At 39.9% G+C, this 13,062-nt stretch overlaps 2 protein-coding genes across 2 annotated transcripts; both read right to left on the bottom strand.

Annotated features, from left to right (window-relative positions):
- Positions 1–913: 913 nt before the first annotated feature.
- LOC18438026 (nuclear transcription factor Y subunit C-2) lies at positions 914–1,609 on the bottom strand. Its single transcript, XM_088870199.1, has one exon. It carries the CDS (start codon positions 1,607–1,609, stop codon positions 914–916), a length of 696 nt encoding a protein of 231 aa, XP_088726325.1.
- Positions 1,610–6,936: 5,327 nt separating this feature from the next.
- Positions 6,937–10,628, bottom strand: LOC18438027 (uncharacterized). The gene is made up of 2 exons (XM_006848196.4): positions 10,501–10,628; positions 6,937–9,951 (listed from the first exon to the last, which is right to left on the bottom strand). Exon 2 carries the CDS (start codon positions 9,884–9,886, stop codon positions 7,538–7,540), a length of 2,349 nt encoding a protein of 782 aa, XP_006848259.1. The 5' UTR covers positions 9,887–9,951; positions 10,501–10,628; the 3' UTR covers positions 6,937–7,537.
- Positions 10,629–13,062: the final 2,434 nt, after the last annotated feature.

A 13,062-nucleotide genomic window follows, 5' to 3' on the forward strand; every position in this document is an offset into this window, starting at 1 on the left:
GTTGATCTAATCCAAAATAAAAAAGAAATAAATGACATTGGGCAGGAGAAGTTTTTTTATTGGTAACAACTTGCTATAGCAATCGGCTCGGTGCCAATCACCGAAGAGAAACGGCTTACATGTATGAAAACTGGCTTCTCGGTCATTTATTCGCGATTTAAAGATACTCTTAAGATACATAGAGATGGTACAGTTAACAAATTAGAAAAAATGAAATAAAATCTGGTGGTCTAGCTATTCAAACAGTTGCCTCCTCTATTAGTACTAACAGTTGCCTCCTTTAGTAGTGCTCTTTCTTTTGGCAAGACTATTTACTATCCCTTAAAAAAGACGTACCATGCACCACTCCTTAGATGTATCTTGTCTGCAACTCCTAAGATATAGCTCTCTATCCTCTGATGAAAACCCTGGTAGGGAACCATGTACCGAAAAAAGGAAAGGTGTGTCGCAGTCATGCACATATTGTGTCATCATCATTATCATCGTCAAAATTTTTTCCAATTAATTGAGATTGGTTACACAAATTCTAGTCCGCTTCTATTATAACCTTTTATTCAAATAGAAAGAAACTAACTATTAGAAATTTTAAAAAAGCATTTTGGATTTAAGAACAGGGGAGAGAGCAAATCAGAGCAAAGGAAGGAAACCAAAACCAAGCAAACTCCATTAATTTATATTCTCCAAATCCAACTTACACCCCAATAACGATACCCCACAAATTCCCATAACAAGCAAAAAAAAAAAAAAAAAATCTCCAAAAGACCACTTTCTCTTCCCAACACCATGAACACCACCCCAACACACAGCATACACAAACCACTAAGAGAGCACACACAACCTGGGCCACAATACACAACCCGTTTCAAAAGCCCCTGACTCTATGGACAGCCCTGACAAAACCATACGCAACTCCCTAGCCACTAGCTGGTGGAGGGGGCGGAGGCGGCACACCATACTCCACCCCACCATCCACATACCCCTGCTCACCATGCCACCACACATTAGCAGAAGAAGCAGCAGAAGGACCCCCCTCAAACCCCAGAGCAGGCGTACCCAAGCTCGGGCCCTGCCCATAATAGAACCCACCCGGTGCACCTGGGTCCATCCCGCCGAACCCACCTAGCCCTCTCGGTGCACCCACTCCAAGCGCACCAGCCTCGTCCCCTTTAGCCTCCTCTCTCGGCACAATATCGACCAGGAAATCAAATATCTCAGTTCGGGTAATGGCAGCGGCAATGTCGTTCTTCTGCAGCGTCCGACGCTTGTTCTCTTCGGCATGGAGCCACGAGCGAATGGTGAGCTCGAGGATGAACAGCTCGCACGCCTTGGAGAAGAGGACAGGGGCCTCAGCCGAGATCATGCGCACGTCTTCATCAGCTTTCATGATCTTCTTGATGCGGGCCAAAGGGAGGGTGTGGGTCTTGAAGTCAGCGGTTTGGAGGATGTCTTGGCGCTGGTAGGACCAGAAGAGGTCGAGCTGTTGGGCTTGTTGGTGAAGAAGGTGTTGCTGCTGGCGTTGGAAGGATTGTGCCGTGATTGGGATGTTGGGGTGTGGGTAGCCTCGTGCTGGTGCCTGAGATGGTTGCTGGTTTTGCTGGTTTGGGTCCATTGCCTATCTCTTTCTCTCTCCTTATGTCCCTCTTTTTACCTCTCTACCTGTCTTTCTCTATCTCCTCTGTTTGTCTGGCTTGCTCTGTCTATTTATACTACTCTCCCTACAAGCTCTCTGTGTTTTCTCTCTCTCTCTCTCGCTGTAGGATGGGAGAGTTGTGGAGGAGAAGGGGGGAATGGATGGGAATTTGTAGGCTAAAAAAAGGAAAGAGGGAAGCTCGGATTCTCACGCCTCAGTATCAGAGCGGAGCAGAAGCTGAGTTGGTGAGAGGCTTTAATTTGAAGTGGGAGTGGTGACAAATATATTTAGCATACTCCAACCTTATCCCATCCCCCCTCTCTTTCTTCATTCACACTTCCTAATTTTAGTCTCTCTCTAAACCGTTACGTATATAGTAGGGCCTGGAACACATAGCCTAAGAGCCAGGCTGGGGACAGTGCGGGCCCGACAGGCTCTTCTTTTTTCTTTTTCTTTTTTTCATTTATTTTTAGACCGGCATCACCCTAGCCTAATAGAGCCAATCTGGGCGACGGGCGAGGGCCAAGTCCGGCCCGATACCACCCTGGGCAAAGGGCAAATCCAGCCCGACTCGTTGCCACCCTGCTTTGCATACCTTGTTCGCCCTCAACCCTTTTGCCCTACAGCCTGTCTCACTCCCTTGGTTGCCATCATATTTTTTTTGGGTGAGACAATATGGGGAGAGGGGCACCTTGGTAGGAATTGAGCTTAGAGCGTAGCTTTACAAACCGTCGAGCGCTAATCAATTAAACCTGAGCCACATGATCCATATAACCATAAAAGATTTATGATCGCAACTTATATGATTGTCATCACCGTCCAAATATTAGATATGTGATTTAGGAGATATTGGGCTCTACCACCTGGGTCATATGATGATCATCCTCCCTCCATCACCGTGGACCTATTAATAGAATGGTGATGACTATCATGACCATATTTATTTTGTTGTCATGTACATGACCATGCTCCCTCCATCACCGTGGACCCATTAATAGAATGGTGATGACTATCATGACCATTTTTTTTTTTTGTCATGCACATGATAGTATACTTGATTTCTCTTTATTTGTATGCTTTCTCTATCTTATTAGATCTTGTCATGTATTTCCTGGTATTGGTTTGAAAAATCATTAGAGAACCCCCTTACAAGTTCTCTAAGGCTCAATATATCTCAATTAACAATTTTTAATTGACTAACTTAAAAAATATATAAATCACGGGTGGAAAGTCAAATTGCTAAAATGCTTTTGCTTGTTTATGACCGAACATCAACCATTTAAGCATTTCTAAAGATAGTTTTGAAGGAAACATGAGTCAAATGAAAATAAATAAATAAACCTTTAATGTAAATTCAGATTTTTTACCCTTTTAACAATTTTATTACCAGGAATTTTGATCCCTTAAATAAATTTTTTTCCTGAATAGTAATTCAAACAAGAAGATCCATCCCATCCCCTCTCCCTCCCCCCCCCGCCCCCCCCCCCCCCGCCCCCCCCTCGCTTGATACCAAAAGTGTCTCTCTCTTAACTTGTAGATTTTTAAAGGTCTCTCTCTCTCTCTCTAGATTTCTTAGATCTTTTTCCCTCAAAATTTTATTCACAGGGATTGGGGTAGTTGCACATGTTTACCATGAATCAATGAATTGCACTCTTGGATGTGCATATGTATGACTGAAAGAACCACTCTCCAGAAATAATTTTCATGTTTGAGTGGATATTATCGCATACAAATATAAGTGGATATTATCAAATACAAATCTGTCCCATAAGAAGCCATTAACATAATATCTAGCCAAGAAAAATAAAGTAATTGTGAACATTTTTCATGAGAGAATTTCAACTACTGGCTCCCATCCTAAAACTCAACTAAAAGGGATTGTACAATATAAAACCGTTTATCGTAGTGTCACAATCACCCCTAGCCATTCGATAAGAAATCAGACGGCTAAATCTGACAGCTAGGGTTGTATCATAAAGCTCTATAAAAGACTTGAAATAGTAACTCAAGGATGCACATGATTACATATATTATACCAAGGCATGATATAATACTAAAGACAGTTATTGTAGTATATTACATCCAACAGCTAAAAGTGACTGTAATTATCTTATACCAAAGAATACTAAAGATAGAACCAAATAAAAGATCTTCCTCTAGAGAAAGAAAACTTCTTTCCCAACATTTGGAACTCATTCAAGAAAATCTCTCGCCATTTCTTTTAGATGACTGTCATTTGTCTAGACAGCTGCATTTGGACCGTGCACAAAGCACAATTGGACGGCTTTGAATACAAGGCGCTCTACATTTGCCATTTTGGTGAGGAGCCCATTGCTACAGTGACTCAGCCCCGCTTGTGCATAAAACACCACTTATTGCAGAGAGCTGCCAAAGATGGAAACATGTCTTGCCCCCATCCCCCATTGGGCCAAGACGAAGTAGCCTCCATTGAATGAATATGTGAAAACTGTCAAAAATATGCTCTTTCAAGTATATACCTTCCCAATACATATGACCAAGGGAGACAGAATTTCGATTGGAAATTGAACCATAATTATTGAACCAACCTAAAAACACATTGCGCTAACGACTAACCTGTGCAGCAAACACAATGCGGATCCATCTACTCATGCAGCAAAAGCTATATGGATCCATTTACCATCCCATAACTCTGATCGCATCTCCTAAAACATTGGAGCTTTAAAAGGCAATCCCCTGATTCTGAAATCGCTATTTTCAATTGACACCATCATTTTGGTAAATTCACTTATACATATATTTCCCATACTCCAAGGAAGAGAGATTACCAGATGGGTGGCATCAACTGCAAAGAGGGTGACACCCTCCTCCCTCTCTCCCCCTCAACTCTCACCTGTGTTGAAACCAAGGGTGGCTTCCGAAGCTTACAATGAGTCCACCCTCCTACCCAACTTAAAGATAGATTTTGAATTCAAAATCTTATAGGTCTATCATCCAAACCACCATGATCATGAATAGGGGAAAAAATGAATTTGAGGGAAAAAAATGGTTGATTTTGTACTTTTTTTCTGGACCATTCACTTTAGTTATTCAAACATCACCAGATATACACTATTTATAGAGCTCCAAATTCCTGGATCTGAGACAGACATAGATTTACAGTGATTTGGGATGTGTTTTGGGTCCTAAATCCCTTAAAAAACAGATGCATGAATCAGCCGTTTCACCAAATACGTTTCCTCAAATGAATTTCAATAGGAAAGTACACATGGAATTTAGTTCTAAACATGGAATGCAGTTCTAAATAGGAAACTTCCAATGACTATCAAAGTGATTTAGTAATTGAGATTGACGAGACAAAGTCAAGGATGCCATGAAGATCAGCTAACATAAAGAGGACACTCAGATTTTCCCTGTTAACAAGTTCTAACAACAGAGACGATGGCAAAACATAGCCTCAAAACCCTACTTTCAGGGAGTTCCACCCAATAAACATCATTAAAGGTACTAAATAAGCAAAATGCCAAAACACGTTACGATTTGGATGCCTCACCTCAGCAAAGATTTTATGCACGAATGCCAAGTGTTGGGTACAAGATATTGTCATAAGCAGTAAAGCGGCTATAGCCTTAATAGCTCTCTCCAAGACAAACAAATATCAGAATTAGAAAGTCATAAAAGCATAGCCTTGAAAGCTCTCTCTAAGACAGACAAATATCAGAAATAAAAAGACTTCCTACCTGATTAAAATGAAGATAGGCACACAAGCACCTGTTCAAGAGAACACAGCCAAAAAATACCAAAATGACAACTATGACCTAGATTCAGAAAGCTCATACACAAAGTCGTACTGAAGATATCTCTAGATCCCCATTGTTTTAGGGTCTCAACCCAAACCCTGCCATGCAAAATCAGACTCATGCCACCTTTAGCCATCATAAAGTTTTTAAAATGAAAGACTAAACCTGATTAAGGAGGCCTGCTCCAGCTCAAGTAATTAGGGTTTAAACTTACAGGGCAAAGGAGTGCCTATTATATTGCAATTTCCAAACACTTCAACAAATATAAAGTCAAATATTTTCCTATAATGGCATCAATTCATCCAAAATTATCAACTTGTAGATGTAAGAGTACGAGGGTGAGGTCTGACATTTGGTTTTCTAAACAGCCGCACTTGCAACCAATTTTTTTGCACAATAATTTATGATTATTAGTATGTTACATATACAACAATGCAACACAAATAACATATAGATGGATATGCCTATGTATAGCTCATTTCTATGAAGCCAGGTAGCCTCCCTATTTTACTCGAACCAAAACGCTGGCTTGCGCACTTTCTCCTCACATGTTCCGCGCTCCAACCACGTTGCTTCATAAGACCACTGATCCTAAATCATCAAAACCATATTATACCATGTATAATCTTTCAGACAAACCAAAATGCTTGTTTACGATAAGTTTAATCAAATTGGGCTCCATCCACTTGGAAACTCTAGATGTGGTCAGACCTCGTAGCATTTGCAATTTCACCGAAGAATTTTGCATCCAACAAGAAAGTAGCCAAGAGCCAACAGTATGTCCCCATCCATGTGTCACATAATTTTCTAAGTATTATCAACCGTTTCTACTTGTATAATATCTTTGTAATGAGAAATCAACTCCTGAAGAACCCTGGTTATACCCTAATAGATGAACAAAGAAATCAAACTTCTAGTGTACCTTGTTTGCAAACTAGTAAAGAATGCTGTAAGATTGCAGGTAATAAAAGGAGGAACCACGAACAGATGGTAATTATCAATCAATAATAACACCCAAGGGGGGTCCAGGCATTCTTCAGTGTTGTATAAAGGAATAGCATAGACTCAGAGAACAAGAATATTTCTCTCCCTATTTCTAAGATCACTAAATAAACAGTACCATCAAACAAGTATGTTGTTTACTATTATAAAGCATATCCAAAAAACAAAAGAAGTATGACATAAGACAACACATGCTATCAAAAGATACCAATTGGCATCCTGCAGATCCATCTGGAAGTGTTCCAGGTAAAGACGAAAAGAAAAACATAATATAATCCTGTTGACTATAGTATTCTCATAGTGCAATGGAGCCATCACTGTCCAGTGCAATGATAGACAGCAAGGGCAGAGAGAGGGGGGACCCACCAGAACAGCCGAACAGGACATGAGCCCAAAGGTGAGTTTCTCCCTCCATCACCATCCATGACGATGATAACCAAAATGGACTATGGTCGCCCTTAGTTCATGGGATTATAATATACTTAAAGATGAGGAAAATGCCTCGGTAACTTTTAAGGTCATAGATAATGCAAATTAGAATCCACTAAAATACTTTCAATAGGAAGGCCTTGAAGTTCTTGTCCAGAAGATAACACGAAAAAGAAAAAGGAAAGGAAGAAGAAACTGCACAACTTAAAGCACTATAAGGATACATGAGCAAAAAAAAATTTGGCTGCCCAAAAATTGACATAATAAACCTCGCATGGAAAATGCAGAGAATTTAGAAGAAGTTGAAAACAGGCCTTTCGCCCATGAGGAACAATGACTTTGGATAAACCATTACATCATAGACCTCATGCTTAAACTAGACGCTTGCATACCTATAATGCGGCCCATCATAAAGCAATCTTCTCAAATTCCCGATCATATTCCTCGTTCCAACCATCATCCATCAAAGCCCTAATAAAATCAGTGTAGTGTATATCCGTATTGCAACCAAAATTGAAGTTAGGCAATGTGGGCACTGTCCAAAATTAACTGCATGAGAAGTTGCTCAGTCCCCAATCATCACTTCCATCAAAATCTCAAGATTAAGCAAAAGTTGTTTCCCTTCATTTCAACAATTCTTCTCCCAGAGTCTTTTCATCTTTGAATCACCCAATTCGTGATCCTCTCACCCATGCCATTACTGTTCTATGGCCTCTGTCTTCTCTTCTATCTTAGCATTTAATATTACTTGAAGGAGTTCAGATGGTGTCGCTGCTGGGTCGAGCTCCCGACAACCCTTCGGTGCATTTTCAGCTTCTCCCTCTCTAAGCACCCAAGAAGGAACCTGATGGGAGAACCGAAACATCTCTTCTCTTGGGATCTTTTGAACAGAATCAGGGTCCATGTTCCTGTAGAAAACAGTCTTAAACCCAACCACCTTGAGCAGAGGGGCCACAGTAAGCCCAACCTCCTCTAAATAATCATCGAGGACCTCTACCATGTCATACTTGTATATCACTTCATCTGGGGTAGATTCATTCCAGTCCTTAGACCAGTTCCTATAGAGAGCCCAAACTTCGCTTTTTCTTGGTACAATTCTGATGACCCCTCTCAAGCCTTTCTCCCACTTAACCATGTGAGAGAATACATTAACCGACTTGTTTAATTCGTATCTACCCACCCTGAAGTCCCCACATGTCTTGGTAAAACCGGAGCCAACCCAATTTATGGGGCCAAGCTCAGCATTAGATTTAGAATTGAGCCAACTGATCCTCATCTTGAAAGGGTTCAGTGAGAGAACCTTTTGGATCATGGCATAATAGCGAGGCATCCCATCATCATCATCATAAGCAGCCCACACTTGATTTTCCTCAAAACATTTTTCTGAGCGATCATTGTCGAAGTCATGGAAATCGGGGTCGATAACACTAATAGTCACTGGTTCTGGTTGCTCAGGGTCTAAAACATCATTTGGGGCATTAGAAGAAGCCTTTACTTTTGTTGCCTGTTTCTTCTCTCTCTTTGGCCCATTGGATTTAAGCTGATGGGATGAACCACTCACAACCTTCAGGGTGACCTTCTCTTCTTTGGAAGCTCTAGCCTTCATGTTCCACTCTTGTAACTTCTTTTGAATATCTGACCTTGCCTTGTCCATTAATAAGTTACGATTTTCATGCACAGACAACTCCCTGAATGCACCAGTACTGGGCTTTGGGATTGCTCTGTAAGCCTTATTTGCATCTTGGTCCATCCCATTAAAGAATTCCTTGTATGTACCATTAGCCCTTTCGCTTTCATGTACATTCGATTTGACCCCAAAGTACCTATGAACACTGTTTACCCCAAAACCAGATACAATATCAGCACCCAGCCCACCATTTATATTATTAACAACTGCTTCTTCACCATCAATACTCCTTTTCTTTGCAGGTCTATCCCCTACTTCTCTCTCCTGACAACTTTCAGCACCAACACCCCGCTTCCCTGAAACCTTCCTCCTTATTTCCTCACTCCTCGCTGCTGCCTGTGCCTCCTCTCTCTCCCTCCTTACTTTATCATATGTATGCTGAACCATATTAACAGCAGCAGCAGCAGCCGACGATGAAGCATTGGCACTCGCTACACCAGCTGCCCTTGAAAAAGGACCCCACTGAAAATTCACATTATGCAAAGAATCAACGGCTGGATTAGATGGGAACCCATGTCTTCCAGTAAGAGATGGACCTTGTTTCCCTGACTGATGATGGTCTTGGCCCCGTTGGTGAGAGAACGACCATGACATGTTAGAATTAGACCCATTTGAAGGAACTGTTCCAATCTCTACAGCCAAGAATGGTTCGTGACAATTTGGGCACAATAGATTGTGGTTGACATAACATCTTAGATATTCATATTGCATTTTGCACCTATTGCAAGATGTCCAAAATGTGCCAGGCTTCGCTTGGCGAGGTGGAGGGTTAGGAGGAGGTTGTTTAGGTGGTGGTTGGTTAACTGAACGAGCGGCCGATTTTTTAGCCCTAACATTTGAGGTTTGAGGCCTGACATTAGAGGAAGCATTGGTAGTGAAATTATAGAAACCATTAGGAACTTCAGGTTGAGGACTTGGCTTAGAGTTCTGCGCAGTCTTTTGAGGAAGAACCACCTTAACACTGGAATTCCTTTTCATGTCATATTGTGCTCTCCTACCCTTATCTGATAACACAGACCAAGCCTCTGAAAGAAGTTTGAAAGCCCCATCAGCTCCTATAGATTTGTTCTTGTCGGGATGGAGAATTAGGGCTAATTTGCGATACTGTTTCTTCACAGATTCATCGTCAGCTGACGAGCTCACACACAGAATTGAATACCAGTCCATTTCTCCATTTACTTTCTTCTCAGCTGCAAGGTACACATCAAAGGTGGATAGCATCTGGGTGATTCCATCTAAATTAGGGTATAATTGGTGGGCTTTGAGAGCGAATTTCTTGGCACCCTCCATATCTCTGGCTGTGAATTTCCTTTCTGCAATTTCTTTGGCCCTCGTGGCTTCATCTCTGTTGCACTCCATTACTGATCCCTTATTCAATTACAAAGGATCAAATTTGAGTGACTCAATTCTTCGACCATTCGAACCTGAATTCAAAGCCAGAAAATAAAGAAAAGTTGATGGAAAAGAGAGAAACTCAGCCACCACTATCTGAAACTCCAAATTCTCCCATCTACTTATAATCAAAGCACCACAAATCTAGATCCTTCAAAGAAAACAAAAACTCCTCTGACGAAAATTAACAGGCCAAGGGAATTATTCAAAAGAAGCCAATTACAGTCTCAAGATAATGAAAATTCCTGATTAATACAAAACCAAGTTCATAATATCCTCGAAAGAACATCACCCTTGTTTCCGCACCCCTCATGCATGACCAAACCCTAATACTGAAACTTCCTTCACATTCCCAACCCTGAGATTCTCTCCCATGAATGAGTTATCACACTCTACACGTGTAAAACAAGAAAACCATGGATCTGAATCATCCTAAACCAGAAGTTCACAAAGTTCCCTTATTGATCAATGTTTAAGACTGAAACCCTATAAATAATGATCTTAGCGCACACTTCACGGCAAAATGCGAAACAAGATTCAGAGAACAGCCTGGTAAAATACGAGAGAAGCCCATAAATTACCTGGTTCGCGGGCTCAATGGAGACAGAGGAATTTTGAATCTTTGGCCCTCCATTTCCACCACCTCCATTTCCCCTGTTGCAAAAATAGGGTTTTACAAATCCAATCAAAAAGTAACCCGCCCGATCCCAAAAATACAAAGGCCCCATGTCAAAAGCCCTTAACGCCAAACTAACCCAAGTCCTTAAATTTTAATTCAAAAACAAAAATTCTGATTGGCTAGTTGGTTTTTTTAATTGTTTTTTGATTAATTTTGCCTCATCCGTGGGTTAGTTTAGGGCAACAAACCCTAACCAGGGTTAGTTTTTAACCCATCCACAATGGGGTCGTATTCTGGACCAAATTTTTTTTGCCCTAAAATTGGCAAAAGTTCTTTTGGTGGAGAATTTCAAGGTACGTATTGAAGTAAAGTTTTATGGGTATAATATTTATTATTTAATAAATTTATTGTTTCCCATAATTATTTGTCACATCAATGGTAGATACTTGCATACATAAATACAACCATCATTGATAAATACATAAATACACAAATAAATACATAAAAAATATATGCACCTTTTTATGCTTGCATTCAGTATGTTTGTGTATACTCTAGGTATCAAGACACAATACAAGACTAGAATAGATCGCCTCATCTTACCAAATTAGTGGTCGATACCTGGGCCGATCTGGTCAAAATAAAAAACCTGGTTTCTTCAAAAGCTGCTTAAGGCCAATGTTCGATTGATTTTGACTAGTTACACCAACTAAACAAAGTTGATAATTTTTTTTTATAATATGTTTCAGTTTTAAAATTATTATTATTATTATTTTTTAATTTATAAAAATCAGATCTAACTGCTCCAATTAATAGTTGAACCAATTTTGATTGGATCAAGTATCTCACTAATTGAAATAATTCAACATCTTTTGATGAGATTAGACCCTTCATTTGTAAAAGTATTGATAAATACATTTATTTATGTATGTACATATATGTTTGCCTACACATGACATAAAAATGCAGCCATACATACACTGAAGTAGATGTTCATATATTCACAGAAAAGTTATATATGCGACTGGCATAAATGGCTACTGCTGTATGCATATACATGTACATCTCTGCCAATGTATATAACACAAGCATATGTATGATATAATTGCTCTTGACATGTGCAGTTGCATTGATAATTTATTTATGGCATGAACCGCGTGAATAAACACAATAGGTATTGTTAGGTTATCTAAAACATTATAGAAACAAAGAGGAGAGAATGTTCAAGCAAAATAAAAAATAAAAATAAAAGGAACAAAATGTTCATGCAGAACATGCCACACGCGGACATTTGTGTAAGGGCACTTGAGGCATACTTTGCACTTCGCAGGACTGCTTTCAGTCGTGCACAAGTGCTGGTCACTTCCGCACCTGAAGCAATTTGCATAATTTTTAATACTCATAAAAACGCATTGTTAAGAACTTTCCCTAAAAACATAATAAGAGAATTTCGGTTTCTAAATGAAATAGGAAAGCAGCATAGTCGTCGGGGTGCGGGTGCGGGTGCGCTCCAAGTAGGGGAAGCTAACTGGGGTCAACAGAACCATGGATTGTTGGAAGCTCCTTGTGGTTGGGATCGTCGTCCATATGATCCTATATCGAGGGAGCACGATCCTTGTCGTAAGGAAGTGCGATTCTATGAGGAAGGAATCATAATAGTATGTTTTAAGGGATCGAGAATGATGCATGGGTTCACATTATCATTGGGCACAATCCTAAATCATTGCATATGAATCAGTGCCTAATAAAGAAAACGTCATACGCACTGCATCGTACATTTGAGAACCGCAGTTCAAACCAACTAGGAACAAGGATCACAATATAGAGGATCCACGTTCCATCCAAGATCTCTAGCTTAAATCACAGGATCGATGTTCTAGAGCAGGTATGTGACCTTTCTTATAAGGTTCCAACAACTATGAAAAAAAGCACTAACTGCTGCTACCATTCAGAAAGAAAGCATAAGAGCAACTGAGAGAACCAGTAAATCATGCCACCATAGGGATGAAGGGGATTTTTCATAGAAGCAACTAGATTTGCAATGCTCAATTTATCTTATGTTCATATTACATATAGTGTACTAAAAATAATGGGATCATTAAATGCATTCAGTTATTGAATATTGCATCCTCATATTCTAGAACATAGGGCAATAAAATCACACTACTAAGAAATGAGAATATAAATCTTTACATGTACATTAATTGTTTAGATTATGTCTTGGAAATTAGAATATTTCAATCATTTTATCATGAAGCCAGTCCATGAATTCTTTTTAGAAACTGAAGCCAGTCCTAAGAGAGACTTATCATTTATGCTATCTTTCTATCCTTGTATAGTATTATACTGAGTAGAAGCAAGAGACATTAAGTTACATTTTAAATATTTGCACACAATGGACATAACATTCATCTAAGGTTTTAGCTGAAGTCTGTGTACACGCAATGGCTAACACTAGAGGAAGTGAGGAGATCGTGTTATTCCCTTTAATCCAATCCTCTTTCATCATAAGTTTTTGTAAGTT

The sequence above is a fragment of the Amborella trichopoda genome, chromosome 6, assembly GCF_054954075.1.
Source record: "Amborella trichopoda isolate Santa Cruz 75 chromosome 6, AtrichopodaSantaCruz75HAP2 v2.0, whole genome shotgun sequence".
NCBI lineage: Eukaryota > Viridiplantae > Streptophyta > Magnoliopsida > Amborellales > Amborellaceae > Amborella > Amborella trichopoda.